General features: G+C 36.0%; 2 protein-coding genes across 4 annotated transcripts in view; one reads left to right on the top strand and one right to left on the bottom strand.

Moving 5' to 3' along the window:
* LOC135102481 (ras-related protein Rab-4B-like) lies at positions 1-8,757 on the top strand. Its single transcript, XM_064007796.1, has 8 exons — positions 1-16; positions 1,400-1,538; positions 4,139-4,170; positions 4,543-4,657; positions 4,959-5,176; positions 6,840-6,935; positions 7,529-7,577; positions 8,649-8,757. The coding sequence occupies exons 1-8, from the start codon at positions 1-3 to the stop codon at positions 8,755-8,757; spliced, it is 774 nt and encodes a 257-aa protein (XP_063863866.1).
* Positions 8,758-9,259: 502 nt separating this feature from the next.
* The window catches only part of LOC135102073 (uncharacterized), a 22,596-nt gene continuing 12,475 nt past the window's right edge, over positions 9,260-19,380 (bottom strand). For 2 of the 3 annotated variants that reach the window (XM_064006769.1, XM_064006767.1), the window contains exons 12-13: positions 18,836-18,955; positions 9,260-9,441 (exon numbers count right to left, since the gene is read on the bottom strand). In XM_064006769.1, coding sequence (XP_063862839.1) covers positions 9,341-9,441; positions 18,836-18,955 — 221 coding nt within the window. In that variant the 3' untranslated portion in view covers positions 9,260-9,340. Of the gene's footprint in view, positions 9,442-11,626; positions 11,730-18,835; positions 18,956-19,380 lie in introns of all 3 variants that reach the window. The other variant, XM_064006768.1, reaches the window with a different exon arrangement.

Here is a 19,380-nt window from a genome sequence, read left to right as displayed (position 1 = left end):
ATGTCGGAGTCTTACGGTAAGCAATAAATTCAGAAAGGGACTGTGCGTGTAGTGTTTTCAGTTTACAATTGTTGATGTTACTTTAGATGTTTACCTTGTATCAACAAGTATCATGAACGAAACACCACTTCATAATTTCACTCACCTGGTGGGCTACCCATTATTGCACAGTTGTAAGGCAATAGGAAAAAAAAAAATACCAAGAGATTGCAGGCATGCCAGTCAACAAGGCTGTAATACAAATTGGTATTATAGCAATGATAAAGACTAAGTAATGGATCTTTATCAATATAAAATATGAACAGGTATTACCTGTACTTCCCTTGTTCACATTATAAATTAAAGCTTCATCCTGTTCATTTGTATGCATGAGGAATCTGCAGGCACACATACATTGCCTTCACAATACCTGCATGCCATATTGTGCTCATAATACATAATTATGTGATATTTGGCCATAATTGCACTTGTCTTACACTGGTGGATGAGTATTTTTCAACTAGGTTCCATTGTATGTATGATTTTTTTTCCTTTTAATTTCCATCAGAAATCACTCATTTTTAGGGTATTAATATTTTCATAGTAGACTTCGCTGCAAGTACTCAGAACCAAGTAGGGTTTGGGTTACCAAGGGCCCTACAGGGATAGAAGCCTTGCAAGGCCTAGTTACCCAGCAGGATTAAAAGTTGGATTATGTTTAGATTAGCTTTTTGTTGTGTTTGTTTTTCTCAAAAATTGCTAGTTTTGGCTTGGCATGTGAGAGGGCAATGAAAAAAAATCAGACATTGTTTGCAGATTCATTCAGGACACCAGTGTATATATATATATATATATATATATATATATATATATATATATATATATATATATATATATATATATATATATATATATATATATATATATATATATATATATAAAAGAAAAAAACACCAATATACATATGCAATATGCATAATTTTGGCCTCTTATTTTTTGTGCTTGTGTTAGATGGCAGTTTCATGACTACTACCATTGGTAATAGAATTGTATTCATCAGTTGCCTCAACAGGCTTTGGTGTTGGGAATGATGGAAAACCTGGGTTTTTGGATGAGAGGAGCATTAGATGTAGCACATAATAAAGAATATGAACCAATGTTTATGAAAGGGCTGTGATTCTACTGGATCCTTTGTAGTTGTGCTAATTGGTGTCAGGCCCAAATCTGTCATTAGAATAATTGTGGCTGAGTGCTAAATAGGTACTTATTAACAGCAAAAAAATTTCAGTACCATGAAATGTTAATTTAAGCAGATATTGTCAGTAAGCAAAAGAAATTTATCTACCTAAGTGAATATAATTACTCAGGTCAATAAGTAAGAGATGTAGTGTATAGTTATGCATTACCTAATTAATGCCAGGCCACCAACTGCTCCTGAACAAGTATGAGTTCCATGATGCCACCATGAAATCCACAATTTTGGATCTGGATGAGCTGCCTGTCATGTCACTTTGGAAGCATATGTCATTTGAGGCCATCTTTGTGGCTGCCACATACGAGTAAGTCTTGACTCCAGAGAACATTTGCTTGATGACCAGGCCCTATCAGATGTGTGAACACTTGGCTGTCATACTGTACAGGCTGACTCCAGGACCAAGCTGCCTGATTATCAGGAGGATGACAGGGACATAATTGAGGAATAAAAACTGTGTGTATAATGCATCTTCTGGTGGAAATGTGGGCTTGCCAGTGAGGCTGGCACACATTGTTGTCTTGGCCAGTCAACAGAGCTTGGCCATATACTGAATCCAACCAGGAAGTTTTTTGGAAATATATTTACTTTTATTCTTTGACATCAGTAGGTACTCTAAGCTTTCCTTTTGCATTCTTGTTTTCAGGATGTAAACCTCATCCTCCTTTTAATCATCATTATCGTTTTGTTAAACATCTTTATTTTCCCCTTATGGGATTGGTCGCCATGTGTTGGTGTCTAATCCAACCATGAATGCCTTTTTCTGATGGGGAGTAGGTTTGATTTAGGAATAACCTTCCCTTAGAGAGGCTGCCTGCCAAAACTATTAAGGTCCCTTTCCTTGAGGCTGATTGCATGATCTGATGAAGTAGGCCTTGGTGTCTCCATAACTTTATGTCATTTCCTTATATATATATATATATATATATATATATATATATATATATATATATATATATATATATATATATATATATATATATATATATATATATATATATATATATATATATATATATATATATATATATATATATATATATATATATATATATATATATATATATATATATATATATATATATATAATGCTTAATATACAGGAGCTCTGTTTGCAATAAGTAGTCTTGTTATACTCTGTTCGAGAACTTTGGAAACATATGCCCCTCCTACTGTGTGGAGGCATGTCAGGGCTTAGGTTAATTCCTATTCGATGAGGGGTTCCTGGCCCATGATGGAAGGTTTGCCCTGAATTTGGTGACTCCAGAACACCTGCTTCAAAGAAATCTGCTGTCTTTCACACACACAACTAATCACTTAGTTGAGTCCCCAACCAGGTGAAATACTGTCTCTTTGCCTTTTTCTTTCTTTCACTTTCTCTTTCCTTCTTTCTCTATTTTTCTTTAATTCTGTCTTCCCTCCTCTCTCTTTCTCTCAAGTAGATTTCTTTTTTGTATTATAATGACCTGTGTGTGTGTGTGTGTGTGTGTGTGTGTGTGTGTGTGTGTGTGTGTGTGTGTGTGTGTGTGTGTGTGTGCATGCCCACACGTGTAACACATCATTAAATAACAATTTTTAGCACAGTAACCTCAAAAATCTCTGCTCTGTCGTGGCCTGGCCTGCCGTGCCCTGCCCTGCCCTGCACTGCACTGCCATTTCTTGCTACACTGTTCCCTCCTGGAATTCATTATGGTTTTTCTGTTGTTGCATGATATATCCCTTCAACTGGACACTATACCGAATGTTGTAATACAACAGGGAAAAAATATTATTTTCTTCATTACTAAGCAATATACTTTATAGACAAATTGATGTGGCAACAATGTGCCTGCCACCCCACCACCTGGCCTGAAGAGAGTGTAATCCCATTCATTCTCCTCAGATTAAGATTTCTTTGTTTGACCTCAAATGGGTCACAGGGGCTGCAGAGTGACTCATTGCATTCTCTCATTTGTGCTAAACTTTACAAGCCTTTTTATTTACAGCCTCTATTTGAAGAAATGTTCTTTACTTACTTTTGTGCTTCAGTCATAAGACATTTAGTCTAGCTGATGAATTGATCACTTTCATATTGCTGAAGGAAATGTATAATGCATTATTAAAGAAACAATGAAGCAGTGTAGAGTGTATACTTTTACTGGATTATTTCACCCAATGAGATGCAAGAATGGAGATGCACCAGTCGAGGAGAGGCGAGAACGCATTTGTCCCACCTTATAGGAGGGACTTATGTTTTTTAAGTTCTTGAACAGAGTATATGATGTTGTGTGTATTTTGATATCTGGTTTTGAGTTTGTATTCAGGTTGTTCATGAATGCTAAATTACTGAAGAAATCTTTATTTTCAGATTTTTTGTTTAAGTTCCTTGTCATTGGAAGTGCTGGCACTGGGAAATCTTGTCTCCTTCACCAGTTTATAGAAGGCAAATGTAAGTACTACTTTTTCTACTACTACCATGTATTGGAGGATTATGCCTCTTAATGTATTCTAGAATTCCTTATCTTTGTCTATAAGTTAGTACATACCTGGTGTAGCAGTACAGTAATAACTGCACAAATGGAGGTGCAGCTTTGACAGATGGTTCTCTAACATACTGTCTAATCCTTCCCATCTTGTGCAGCCACTCTTCCTTGCTTTACCGGCATCCCTCTTACATTTAATCAAAAGCTCTCTTCACATTGTCTCTCCATCCAATTATAGTCTTGCCTTCAGCATTACATTTCTCATCTGTTCCAGTTATCATCAGTCATTCTACATTCTCTCCACATGTCCACTTGCTCTTCCATCCTTTCTGCAACCCTAAACTATAAAAAATGCTGTTCTCAATCACATACCACTTTTCCAACCAAAGTTTTTCCTTGTGTTTGAGAGCCAATGCTTTGGAGATCCACCTGTTTGGTGTCACAGTAAGAGTAGATTAGGTTGTATTGGCAGCATAGGTAATTTTGACCACCGGACAAAATAAGGGTAGGATTCATACTCGTAATTTTTTGGAAAGAAACCAAGAAAAAGGAAACAAGAGAGTAGTTGGGTGATAGGATGTACTTATAGGTTGTTTGGAAAAGGATATACTAAAATTCTGTGGTATAACATATTAAAGAACCAGATTACTTGAGATAGACAGATGTATGAAGTATCATTTCTATTTTTATTAAATGCATTATATTTCTGTATAAGCTTTAAACTCTTGCATTGTAACAAAGCATTCTTTTCTGTTAAGCTGAGAAAATTATGAAAGGTAGGCATTACAAAGAGTAATGTGTGATTATGCTTGTTTTTATGATATGTATTAATTAACATTATTATTTCAGTCAAAGCTGAGAGTAACCACACCATTGGAGTGGAGTTTGGATCAAAGATTGTTAATGTTGGTGGCAAGTCAGTCAAGCTACAGATATGGGACACTGCTGGACAGGAGAGATTCAGGTCTGTTATAGACTTTTTTTACAGAGCACTTCCATGCAAGTAGTGATATTAGGTAGACCTGTTGACTTTGAGTTACAAGAATTTTTATGACGATGATGATTAATTTGACATGTGATATTAGTAAACTGTTTTATGATTACTTTGATATGTGATGTTAGTAAACTGTCTTGTGATCAATTTGACTAAACCTTTGCGATGAGTTTAGTAAGTGATATCAATAAACTGTCTTGTAGTTAATGTAGGAAGTGATTTATAAAAAAGTTTAAAAAGTGATGCTAGTTAATGTTTTGCATCTCGACAGATCTGTGACTCGCTCTTATTACCGAGGAGCAGCAGGAGCCCTCCTAGTGTATGACCTCACCTCCAGGGACAGTTACAATGCTCTGGGCAACTGGCTTGGTGATGCCCGGTCTTTAGCTTCTCCTAATATTGTAATTCTCTGTGTAGGGAATAAAAAGGATTTGGAGGATGAGCGGCAAGTTACCTTCATGGAGGCCTCAAGATTTGCTCAAGAAAATGGTATATTACATTTCCTTTAAATCTGATGTAGCCAATTTATACAGTTGGTAAAAGTGTTAAGTTGGTGTAGATGTATAATTGAAAAGAACTTTTGGGCTGTCATTCTGCTTTATTATTGATACAGTTATACCTCATGATTTGAATGTCCTTCACTTTGAACACTCCCAATTCAAATTGACAAACAAATTTTGTCCTCCAGTTCGAACACAGACACCTGTTAAAATGATGCCACTAGTTCAGTTCTAGCATTCCTCCTATCCCCTCCCCTTCCCCTCTCCCCCTTCCCTCCCTCTACCCCATCCCTCATCATTTCCTCCCTCCCTGTCATACTTATCCTGCCTTCTCTCTCTCTCTCTCTCTCTCTCTCTCTCTCTCTCTCTCTCTCTCTCTCTCTCTCTCTCTCTCTCTCTCTCTCTCTCTCTCTCTCTCTCTCTCTCTCTCTCTCTCTCTCTCTCTCTCTCTCTCTCTCTCTCTCTCTCTCTCCATGTACTCCTCTCTTCCTTCCATTGTTCCTTTCCTCTCCCTTCCACTTTTGTCTGGTCTCAAACCTCCCTCCCTGTCATCTCCCCTCTCCCTTATCTGTCAGACATAAGGGACAAGAAAATGATACCTTCCTCTCTCTTCCCCTCATTCATTCTGTGTCATTTTCTTGTTTCAGCCTTTCTCACTTGTATAATTCCATTTTCATTCTCTATCAGTCTCATTCTATTTAGCAATTCTCAGGATTGTTCTTACTTTCAGAGAGAGAGAGAGAGAGAGAGAACGAGGGAAGGAGGGTAGGAAATGAGAGAGAGAGAGAGAGAGAGAGAGAGAGAGAGAGAGAGAGAGAGAGAGAGAGAGAATTTTAGTGCAAAATAAAAATTGTGTGTACTGCAACAACTGTCTTCAATAGTGAATATGGCAGGAACTTTCAATGACTCATCATTTTTGAATTCAGTGTTTATTTACATTGGTATTTTGTGTAAAATTTTAAGGTCATTGTTTTTGTATCTGACGTATAGGACAACCCACATTTTTGTGTCTTTAGGATGATTCAATTGCCATCTTATACGCTGAAATATACGGTATTTCATGTTTTCTTTTACTATATTTTTTTTTTCTATATGTACTTTAGGTTATTTTCATTCAGTCCTATGTTTAGGGCACAACAAAACCAATAAAAATGAAAACAAATATATAGGGGGATTTTGGGACGTGAAACGGATTAATTCTTTTTACATTAATTTGAATGGGAGAAATTGCTTCCCAATTTGAACAGCCCAAAAGAACCAGTTAAGTTTGAATCTTGAAGTACCACTGTATTTTCTATTCATTTTTATTAACTATTAACACTGCCAATTTTACAATTAGCTTCTAAAAGAATCTCACATCAGTATAAAATAAATGACTCGTGTTACATTGTATGTATCAGGTCCCCCAAAAATTGTTTGCATAAAGAAATGGCTGCAGTTTTCATTTTCTTACATATTTATTCTGATGTCAAATATTGTGTCAATTATTAGCTGCTATTTTGATAACTAGTACTGTACTTTTCTGCACAGAGGTGTAGGTATTAGGTTGTTAGTGACCTTTTGGAGGAAGTCTGCACTATGATTTATAATGCTATGCAGATTTTGCTGTACAATGAGTTGTATAACTTTGTGATTTGTTACCATTATTACAGAACTGATGTTTATGGAGGCTAGTGCCCTGACTGGAGAAAATGTTGAAGAAGCTTTCCTAAAATGTGCCAAGAGTATCCTTGCAAAGATAGAAACAGGCAAGTATATTTTTCCTTCTTCTCTAATTTGACATGATCACCTCAGAATTTGTATGGCATTACCTGATGGGCTTTCCTAGAGGTTTACCCAAACTACCTCATATTATCTTAAGGCTCCAGATGTTCATCAGTGATGGGTGATAATACATGAACTCTGGTGACACAGGATTATGTATTTTATTGAAAACCAAAACAAATGTGAGGTAATGAATATATTCTTACCTTACTATATAGAATATAGTCTTGATTTACATAAGCTATTTACATTCTTAGTCATTTTGGGAGACACATTTGATGATCCAATCTCGTCATTACTGTAGGAGGTATAAACCAACTGATCTTTAGCACCTGAGCATTTTCTGCTGGACTGACTCCATGGATGTTCTTTGCTGGATAAAGTCTGATAAATCACTCAGATTGTTTGTAGAGAACAGAGTCTATTCTATACAGCATATGTCATCCCCAGAACAATGACACCATGTCAGTGGCCTCACCAACCTTGCCGATCTAGGAACAAGGAATTCCTTTTATTAATCTGGTTTTTAATTGAATGTGGAGAGAACCTGAGTTTTTGTTGATCCTGCCCACTGCAGGATCACATCAGTACACTGATGTGTACTTCAAAAGACCAAGTTCAGTGTGGTTGTGTTTGTAGAGTTGTTAGGCACCACTTCTAAGATGGTAACCACCATTGCAGCAGAACATTCTTATGACATTACTTTGCTTTAACTAATTACTCCACCTTCAAACAGACCATCACCTGTACAACATGGATAAGGGGCTTCTATCATAATGTGCACTGAAGAATGAAAGAAAGATTGGTCCACTCATCTGTAAAGAGTGGAGAGATGCTCATCACTTTTGGATTTGTTTAGCACAGGAGAGGGCTTATTGTGCTGAACTGGATGTTGCATAAAGTGGGACTTTCTTGTCACCCTATTCATTCCCTCTCAAAAGTTTGACCTTGTCTCCATGAAGATGAGTTACTGAAGACAATCATGGATTAACAAGCCTTCTGTGATCATCTGTTCTGATCTTTGCTACATCATCACTCTCATTATAGATTAAGCTTCCTGTCAGTGCCTCCACCAAAGTATTTGCATCATCCTAACCTTGGTACCTGTTAAGTATTTGGTCAGAAGGACTGTGCCAAGGACAGTGAATGTGTATAATGTTGTCAGTATTGAGGACTCCCTTACCACTCTATAGAGAGGTTGCTGCTTTTTCTAAGATTGGATTAGACTTCTTTGGGATGATTTACATGAATGCTGGAGAAATTAAAATGTGGGGTCTGCTACTTATCTCTGCTACTGTACATGCCGTCCACCTATAAGCCATGAGGGCACAGTGTAGAGGAACTTCAACTAGGATTGAAATGTTTCTTTTCACTTCAGAAAACTGCATCCCTTATTTTTGAGGACAACACCAACTATCCTGCTTCGCATGCTTGTGCTACATCCCGGAAGCCTCATCATAGTGGGGAGTACATATTCTAGAAATGACTGGTGGTCTATGTCAAGAATTTGTTCAAGATCACCTTGCACTTATGTCACTTCTTTTATGAGCTCATCTCCATCTTTTATGAGCTTGGCCTTCCCTTGAACCTTTGCCTGCTGATGAGGGATAACAGGGATGCTGCTCTGATTGCTGCACATTTCTTCTTTGGTGTCACATCCATTCAAGGAGTCATCTCACCAGCTGTTGATCCAACAGCTACCTTGGACTGTGCATGGCACAACAGGAAACAAATTTAAGGCAACCTCATCAGAAGATGGAACAGAGTGCATCTGCAGGCTTTGAGGACATGAACACCAATCCCTGAGGATGACCTGTCCAATTTCCTAGTGCTGGAGAATCAGTTTTGGTGCATGGAGAGACTAGCAGGGCTTAATGAATGATGGCAAGATTTGTATCTCAAATCTCAGGATGCGATTTCTATCCCCACGCTGCTACAATTCCTGTGAGAGGACACATTACTTGTCCATTCAAATTTTGTTGTTTATTCATCACCAGATTCAAATCCTGAAACATGTGCCACTAATGCAGAGGATTCAGGCCTTGAACTAGGTACTGCTTTGAATTCCACTGATAGAATGCCATCGGTGGGTGTAGCTCAGTTGACATCTGTCTCCTAATGACGAGATTGGGCTGTCAAATATGTCAGTTGTGTATTGTCTTCTTTATACATACCTTATCACTCCTCATCTTTCCATACCATATTGTTGTCTTGAATTTTTTTTACTCTTACAGACAGTGCATTTTGCCACTTTCTCTTGGGTGCTACTCCATGTGTGGGAGCTGATCAGGTATATTTAAAAGAAATATTACTATATTAGATCATTGTTGTTTTATAAAGACTAAATATACTGTTTATTGTAGGGGAACTGGATCCAGAGCGGATTGGCTCAGGGATACAATATGGAGATGCCACTCTCCGGCGCCTGAACCAAGGGCAGAATCAGCGCCCCAAACCCGGAGCTGAGTGCTTGGGCTCCTCGTGTCGGATCTAGAAGAGAAGCATAGGTAAGAAGGGGAAGGTTTACCTACACATTTCTTTATAGTTTTTTAGTGAACTAATAGTTGTTTTCTCATTGCACTTTTCATGGGCATTCTTTTTTCAAATTTTTTCCATGGTGTCTTCATATTAAAGAAACAACAAAATATAATTGTTTATTGTATTTATTTTATTAATTACCTCTTTTGTATGTTTAATATCATGATAGACTGACACACACATGCACCTTTTGTTAAAATTTCACATCAAATTATTCTCTGTAATGCTGCCAAAAGATTACTAAAAACTCCTGTACTGCAGGTGTTTGCTGTGTCTGTAGCGTGTTACAGAAGAAGGTTGATTTTGTGTATATCTTTGTGTTCTTTACTCAGAATCCCTGTGAATTCATATAGACAAACATGAGGTAGTGTATGGCAATTTACATAAGGAATTATGAGGTGGTGTATGGCTGTTAACTTGAAAGAATATCAATTTTTTTTTCAATAACAGGATATTGTTGTACTAGATATTATGATAATGTCACAAATATTATATTTATATACATATATTTATTTGTGGGAGGCTGTGGTTTGTAAACAGACTCTGGGCTGTGGAGAGAGAGAGAGAGAGAGAGAGAGAGAGAGAGAGAGAGAGAGAGAGAGAGAGAGAGAGAGAGAGAGAGAAGGGGGGGAGGAGGGGGAAGTAGGCAAGCAAGGATTAGTGTGTGTGTGTGTGTGTGTGTGTGTGTGTGTGTGTGTGTGTGTGGTTCTGGGCTGGCATCGTGGATTATCATTATCATCATGGGTAGTGTATGGGAATAAATCTCTATCTATATCCCCAGGTATGAAGCACTTCACCTTTCCCTTCTCATAGTAACTGTCACTGGATGGTTGTACCTCTGACATGGACCTCTAAAGTATGCCCTCCTATACTTTCCCTTCCTAATTCTTCTTTCTATCCCTGACCTCTTGGCTGTACCCTTCTCTTAGTTTTTTATCCTTTCCTCCTTGTCTGCAATGTATATTTCACACCCTTCTATATTCATTCCTCTTTATTCACATTGTATGGTTAATACCTTTCTCCATTACCTATCTGTCATTTCCTTCTTTATCCCTTCTTCCATTCTCAGCCATTATCTTTCCCTTCTTTATCCCTTTCTCCATTCCCTACCTTTTCCTTCTTTATCTTTTTCTCCATTCTGTATGCCATTCCCTTCTTTATCTCTTCCCCCATTCACTTTCATATCTCTTCCTCCATTCACTTGTATATCCCTTCCTCCATTCCTTTCTTTATCCATTCCTTCTCATTCTCATTGTATGTTTTATACCTTCCTCTATTTCCTATCACCATGCTGTGGCTTGCTACTCATGTGTCACAAGGGCATAATATCACAACACTGGCTGTATATTATTTCTGTAAAACAATATTAATGTTCTCTCTTTTGGATTCACCATTTAGAGGGGAGGTGGGGGGGGGCATGGGCAAGGGTTGGGAATGGAAGTAAGAATTAGGAGGGAGAAGTTTGCAATACTGAAATTTCACCCTTACATCAAAGACCAATCCATTCAGTGACAGCCCCCATGAGACTGGAGAGATCAAGTGTTGCCTACTTGTGTATCTAGGTATAGGTCTGTTCCCGTAAAGTGATAGGCACTTGTTGGCAGATACAGTGTTGGGCTGGGGTAGATGTATGACTATTTATCTAGCTGGACTTGTACTCTGTTAGATCTTATTTTGCTTCTTCTTGGTTGCTCCTGCAATAAAGTTAAAATTTAGGTTTCTGTTGCTGCTGCTGCTGAAGTATGTGCAGCATGGCTAATCTTTATCATAAATGATTCGGCAAAGACTGGCATGAGGTATGACTCATTCAGATGCCAACTAGTGTTACCTGCATTGTGGTAAAGATTTCCTGACAATCTATAGACTGAATGATTATCTTCCATAGAGCACACCTGCACCCACCCACATGTTGGAAAAAGAGGGAATAATTTTTCTGTTTACATTTTTGCTTAAATATTTATGATAGCTATCTGTTGTTTTTATAGCTTGCAGATTTCTTATGTTAGGTTCATAAAAAATATGATAATGTAATTAAGGGTAATGAAGAAGAAATGAGGTGGACTTGATTAAAAATACAAAATCAAATAAATCAAATAAAATTAAACAGGCATTAAATGTGCAAATTGGAATTCATTACCTAAGAAATATCCATAGTTGCTGGCTGAGCTTGGCTTATGAAAGATACACTGGAGTGGGGATGAATGATGCTTCTGCAGCTTTCCCTCCAAACTGCTGCAACACTGTGACAGTTCATTAGTAACTAGTAGTAAAATAGATACAGACATGCTTGTCTTGGTGGTTAGGTGACACTCCAGAAGCATTGAAACAGATCTTCAAGTCAAACTGTGCCCTTTTCAGTGGAATTTCATGTAGCATGTAATCTACATTCTATCCCAGCATGATGTACTCGTGGCCAGGAAACTACTGATGTTTAGAATCTGTAGTAATGAACTACACATCAGGTCATATTTATAACTTAAGACCACAAGGGCCATTGTAGTTGACGACGTTCTTCAGTGGAATTTAAAGGTTATAATGACAAAGTGATATAAGAATAGGATTCTAAGGTGCAGTGACACTTTACTGTACTGCCACACACCACCTCATATATTTTGTACTTTAAACAAGATCCACTAAAATTCATGCAAAGATCCTTACATTAATCTTATCTGCTCTTATGTATATGGATAAGAAGCAAATATGAACAACTGAATATTGATGACTGACTCTTGCATCTCAAGGTAAAAATGTTCTCAGTAACTTGGGTTGGAGAAGAATTATACAAATCCATTTTAATTTATATAATTTCAACTTTAAAAATGAAATAGTAAATGATAGCTTTTGTAAATGTACCTGGAAAGCTTTCTCATACCATTAAGTCAAGTTGTAAGTTCCTACTGGTGATGTTTTGTTTGCACAGGTGCTGTATTAATAGCTTGACCAAACTGAAATTCAAAGACATGTGAGTTCAACTCCTGCATATTGTTTTTGGATTTGTCATGATGTGTAAGTTTGTATATGGTACAGTCTTACTCATGTGTAGGAAGCACAGTTCTCAGTTCAAAGATTATTTTCTTCCTGAATCAAAACTAATGTGATCCTAAAATTTCAAGAAATGTTGTAGGTATTGCAATACCTTGTAATGCTAGCTAAGGTTTTATATACAATGTAAAACACTAGTTGTCATGCTATACTTTGTGCAGCAGCTAAAAACAAAGTGAAAATGAGCCTTTTCTCTACTTAGGAGTTGTTTGTTTCCAGTGGATGTTTATGCAATATCTTTGTAGATATCAGCTGAATGCAATTATGTTTGTATTTATATTTTACCGTGAATATTGAATACATCTATTATGTGGATAATCTCCTTCTAATCTCTATTTATTCATATAAATATTATTATTGTTAGTAGTAGAAATGATATATACATTCCTTTTAGTTGTTAGTTTTACAGTAGTATATTTATTTTGCCCTAATTAGGTAATGATATGTTTGAAGAAAATAGGCAAAATTTCACGTACCACATTTTTCCGTGATGCTTTATGTGAATGTAAGCAAATATGACTTTTTATTAAAACATGTTGGTCTGCTGAAAATGTATAATTTGTATTGACCTGTTTCAACTTGATAAAGATTCAAATATTAATTGCTGTATATACTTGTGTAACCATCAGTTTCAAAACTTTTCAAGGCTATGGCCAAAGATTATGAACAGACAAGGCAAATACATGTGTACTGTAAGGTTTCAGAAGTATTCAGTGCTACACTCACAAGATAGACAAAAGTGGGATGTTTGGTGGATGAGGGAATGCAGCTACCCCGTCTGCTTCAGTGGTTTAAATTTTTTTTTAAATATGCCTAAAAAATGTGAAAAGTGGTTTGGAGCTTATATTTCAGTTGCTTTCTACATATGTGGGACACCACACAAAAGAAAACAGAATGCATTATGTAAGGCAATGCATCTTTTTAAAACACTGGTAGAAATTTTCACCCTTCACCTTCAGTTAGGTTGAGACTGTGGCACTGGAGGGTAAGATTTTGTAGGCGGCATTTAAAAATCTCTTGATTTGTCTGAGTTGGAGAAAGATTAGGGACTGTGTGTATACAAGTGTAAAACATAACAACAGGTCCTCATGACAAAAAGTGAAAACTAATGCCAATATGCCTTTAAATAATGAGAAACAGAATAGCTCATTGCTGTGGTATTTCACTAACAGGTTTCTATTTCAACTGATATATTAGGTTTTTATGAAACTCCACACTTCACTTAGCAACAGATGACATAATATTACACAAGTCAATGAATTCAACAATGGATGATGGACATGGGCATCTAAAAGCTAAGTAATAAAAAAACGTGCCACTAGAAATCAGTGTGAAAAATTATACTGTCACAGCTTAATTACATGATCTATGATTTTAGCTATTATATCTTTTGTAAAGTAAAAAGATGAATGTTTCTTTTGCTCTTATTTCATAATTGTAGGTCTAGGCCACATCAGTATATTGTATTGAAAGATGAGATATCGAACTATTCTGTGATACACTGATATGGTCTAAAATTGTGATAAATGGTTAAATTTTGAGTTACAAATGCTCACTTACTACCTAAACCTGCATGCAGCTATGCATGAGCTGCATATGCAGTATGATAAATGGTAACTCTCTTTGTGCATGTATAAACAGGTAACCATTAGTGAGGCATGGCAATGATGTGAAGATGTAAGGAAATGTTTTAGAATATGAATGTATGCATGTACATGCCTTGTCTCAGCTTGCCTTCTTTACATAGATGTTAACCTGCTATACAGATAAAAATCTATCATGATTGAAACTTTATGAAGATTAAATATGTCTAATCTTAGATTGCATGATAACCAACTTTTGGTTTCTTTTTATACTGGTGGGTTTCTCTCTCTCTCTCTCTCTCTCTCTCTCTCTCTCTCTCTCTCTCTCTCTCTGCATCTGTGTAGTACTTTGATAATTTTCTTATTTAGACCCAGTCAAAACATGCATCATTGGTGGAAACACCACTCGTATAAACTGAATTTTTAATGGATACATTGAGTACAATTTACAATTATTCCAACCCTCAAATATCAAACAATGATTATACTAATTATCTGAAAACTTGTTTGTGTGTTCATTTTAACTATTAATTCCAATTTAAGTGAAAACCATTTTCTTGTTTTTTGAAAATAAATAAATAAAACTATCTACATACTTAATGCAAACAAATTCATTGTTAATTAAACTATCTACATACTTAATGCAAACAAATTCATTGTTAATTAAGAGCAATAAATGATTGCGCAAGTATACACAGTAATACTGTACTACTTAAAAAAAAAAATTGAAAGATCTCAACCGATAATCTTCAAGTTTATGCAGTTTTCAGAAACTGAATGAAGGTAGATGTAAGAAAATGCAACATATGTGCAATTTTGTAACAATGGTTATCTTTTATTATAATCTAATATTATACTAGTTAATTTTTAAAATTATGTAACAATCAGGTAATTATGTTACCATACATATTAATGCTGAATGACTTCATGTTCGTTAGTTTATCCAGCATCACATAATCTACACATGTATTTGTGATATTTATATATATAGGTTACTTAATTGGTGGTAACAATTCTAAAAAAAACATACCAATACTTTAGAATCTCCAGTAGCACTAAGTCTTTTCATGTGATAGTGAATATACAACAAAATTAATAAATTATATGAAAAGAAACTGCCAGAAAATGTGCTATGTTAAGCAAGCACACAGTTGTTAATGTTCACTAGTTCAATGCTATCATGCAACCGCATTGATTTAATTTGGCTATATGATCTCTTGAACCTCTCTCTGGGAAACTGACTGGTGGCAATCATGAATCTAGCTCATGATCCAAAGACCTGTTCATGAATTACACACACACACACACACATGTGGCTCAGTGGTAAAGGGGTTGAATTGGTGTTGAGTGCTATGGCTGACGTTGGTTCAAGTCCCACTAGGGGGGTGGTCACTTCTGGGATTTTTCTGCTGACAAGCAGGGCAGTTACTGTCTCTCCTGACTTGGTGGATGGGGTGTGTGGTGTGTGAGGTCACAGTCTTACCCAACGATTGGTAATAATGAGCTCTTAGCTCATTTTTACAGCTGGTGGTTGTGGGGTCCACTCATGATCAGGCCTTAGTGAATTACACACACACACACACACACACACACACACACACACAAAGAAATAATGTAAGAGTTCTTTACATTTGTAATAAAACATGTTTAACAGTGATGCACCAAGTTTCAAGCTTTCTTATTTCTGGAATAAAAGTGTGCAGAACTTGATTTTGTTAAAGGAGGCACTGATCCTGTTGATTAATGGTAATTGGTTCCAGGCTTGCTTGAATACTTTTTCAAATTCTTATTCATTATCATACAATGTGCATATTTAACACCAAAATATCCAGAAAACCTCAATCATTCAGCAAGCAAAAAGGAAGACATTTAAATCTTGGTGTTAACAAGTCTAGTTAATTTAATGCACTATTACATCAATGAGGTCATTAACCAAACCCAACAAATGAGGGAGATGAACAATGGACATCAGGACATAAATTAACTTGGACATAAATTAATGCTGCAAAATTTGGTGCATCACTAAGATTTTAAAAGGAAGAATGAATTGAATGAAAATTTAGAGGAAGAATGGCTAAAAGTTATGTGATGTTAACATGCAGTCTAAAGTACACTAGTTTGCAAAGGTCACAGGTGGCAGTTCATTAATGTATGCTAAGTGAAGTGTGATAATGTGAGATTAATGCATGTTTGCATGAATAACATAAGGCATGTCAGTTCTACTCCCTTTGATATATGCTGATTTACCTTGAGAGAAGATGACAAGCATTTTCGCATCAGGTGGTTCAACATAAGACACTATAGCAAACAATCATGCAGAATAATACTCTATTATTGACTTTCTTTGCATATGCAAGACATTCTGTGTCTATGCACATGATGTTCTTCATGAGTGTGCCATTGTATTTTAACTAGAGTCTTTTTACCGAAGAAATTTAGTTGCAGTTACTGTTTCTGCCATTGAAAACAACCAAATAAAGAAGAAGATGTAGCTGAGTGTTTCTGTTATAAATTCCATTGGTATGTAGTGCTAAATATTGTTTGTATGGATGAGACATGGGCTCTGAATATCTTATTGATGTACATATAGCTATACATGAAGACAAAGTATGAGGTTGATGAATGATGCTTTCATATTTAGCATAGTCTTGGTCTTCTCTTTATTTATACTGAAGGTAATGCATAATTCAGTACTTATCACATAACTAAAAGTTTATAATACAATATATAATTAAGAAATTATAACTATACTACTATGTAAAATAGCTATTCAGTGTGTGTGTGTATATATATATATATATATATATATATATATATATATATATATATATATATATATATATATATATATATATATATATATATATATATTTTTTTTTTTTTTTTAATGTAGGAGGGGCACTGGTCAAGCAAAAAAAAGGCTCACTGAAGTGCTGGTCCCCTAACAGTCAAAATCATTATTAGTCAAAAATACAGGATAACTGTCTTGACAAAGTATGAGGTTGAGAATGATACTTTCATATCTAGCTTAGACTTCGTCTTCTCTTTATTTACACTGAAGGTAATGCACAATTCAGTACTTAAATAAAAACATAACTAAAAAGTTTATAATACAATATGCAATTAAGAAATTATAACTATACTACTATGTAAAAGTAGGTATTCAGTGTGTGTGTGTGTGTGTGTATATATATATATATATATATATATATATATATATATATATATATATATATATATATATATATATATATATATATATATATATATATATAATTTATGTAGGAGGTGCACTGGCCAAGGGCAACAAGAATTCCAACAAAAAAAAGAGGCCCACTGAGGTGCTGGTACCCTAATAGAGTTAAAAGCATTAGTCAAAAATACAGGATAACTGTCTTGAAACCTCATTCTTGAAAGAGTTCAAGTCATAGGAGTGGTAATACAGAAGCAGGCAAGGAGATCCAGAGTTTACCTGAGAAAGGGATGAATAATTGAGAATACTGGTTAACTCTTGTATTTGAGGTGGACAGAATAGGGCTAAAAGAAACAAGAAAGTCTTGTGCAGCAAGGCTGCAGGAGGAGGTGAGGCACGCAGTTAGCAAAATCAGAAGTGCAGTTGACACGAAAATAGCAGTAGAAGATAGCAAGAGATACAACATTGCAGTGATGAGAAAGAGTCAGTTAGACAGTCAGTCAGAGGAGAGGAGTTGATAAGACAAAAACTTTTGATTTCACCCTGTCTAAAAGAGTGATATGAGTGGAACCCACCCATATATGTGAAGCATCCTCCATACATGGACAGATAAGGCCCCTGTACAGAGTTAGCAGCTTGGGGAGGGGGAGGGATGAGAAAAACTGGCGGAGATGACAAGTAAAGGACAGACCAAGGATGTTCAGTGTAGAAGAGGGAGACAGTTGAGTGTCAGTGAAAAACAGGGGATACTTGTCTAGAAGGTTGTGTAGATGGAGGAATTGAGTTTTTGAGGCATTGAACAATATTATGTTTGCTCTGCTCCAACCAGAAATTTTTGAGAGATCAAAAGTCAGGTGTTCTGCTTGAACTGTTTACTTCCTGAAGGGTTGGATGTCTGTGAAAAGATGTGGGAAAAATGCAGGATGGTATCATCAGTGTAGCAGTGGACAGGACAAGAAGTTTGGTTTAGATCATTGATAAATATTAGGAAGAGAGTGGGTGACAGGACAGAACCCTGAGGAACACCACTGTTACTAGATTTAGGAAAAGAACAGTGACCATCTACCACAGCAGCAATAGAACTGTCAGAAAGTAAACCCGAGTTGAAGTTACAAAGAGAAGGATAAAGCAGTAGGAGAGTGGTTTGGAAATCAAAGCTTTGCACCAGACTCTATCAAAAACTTTTGAAATGTCTACGACAACGGCAAAAGTTTCACCAAAATCTCTAAAAGAGGATGACCAAGACTCGGTAAATAAAGCCAGAAGATCACCTGTAGAGCTGCCTTGACTGAACCCATACTAGCAATCAGATAGAAGGTTGTGAAGTGATAAATGTTTAAGAATATATATATATATATATATATATATATATATATATATATATATATATATATATATATATATATATATATATATATATATATATACACACATATGATTAACTTAGCAAATTGTTACATATACTTAAAAAAAAATGCATTTTCTTCTAAGAAAACTGGTGTGCATTGATTTCTATTTACGTTCTAACCTGAGCTTTCAAAGGTTAAGTGAACTGCATAGTCACTAAGATGGTCCTGCTCCAGAGGTGGGTCCTGCTGGTGCCTGGTGCAGGCCAGGTGCAGAGTGTTGGCAGGGAGGCTGCAGTCCACTGGGTAAAACAAAGGAATCCTTGAAAGTAATTTGAACACTTAACAAGAACCTAGTCAAAGGTGCAAGAAACCAGTTGGTCTGCACGTGGCAGTCCCTGTATAATACACAAATACCAAAGTCCATTATCATTCCTATCCTTAAGTTTATTTAGTATTTTAAGGCTTCCTACTGACTGGTCTATCAGGATTAGTTGCTGCTGAATTTATCAATGTTGTTTACCAAGTTATTCGGGAACTATTATTATCTTCCCATTTTAATATAAAATTTAGGTAAATTTATAGTTTAAGCCATTACTCACTACGTGGTAATAACCTACCTCATTTTGTTCTTCTCACTATTCACATCATTTCTAATAATTACACTACTTGTCGGAAATTAATAATAACGCCACAATAGGCCTGGGAATGCACAGCGCTCTCAACT

This window comes from Scylla paramamosain, chromosome 7 (assembly GCF_035594125.1).
Source record: "Scylla paramamosain isolate STU-SP2022 chromosome 7, ASM3559412v1, whole genome shotgun sequence".
Lineage (NCBI taxonomy): Eukaryota > Metazoa > Arthropoda > Malacostraca > Decapoda > Portunidae > Scylla > Scylla paramamosain.
Note: the sequence above shows the minus strand (reverse complement) of the source record. Positions and strands in the feature narration are given on the sequence as shown.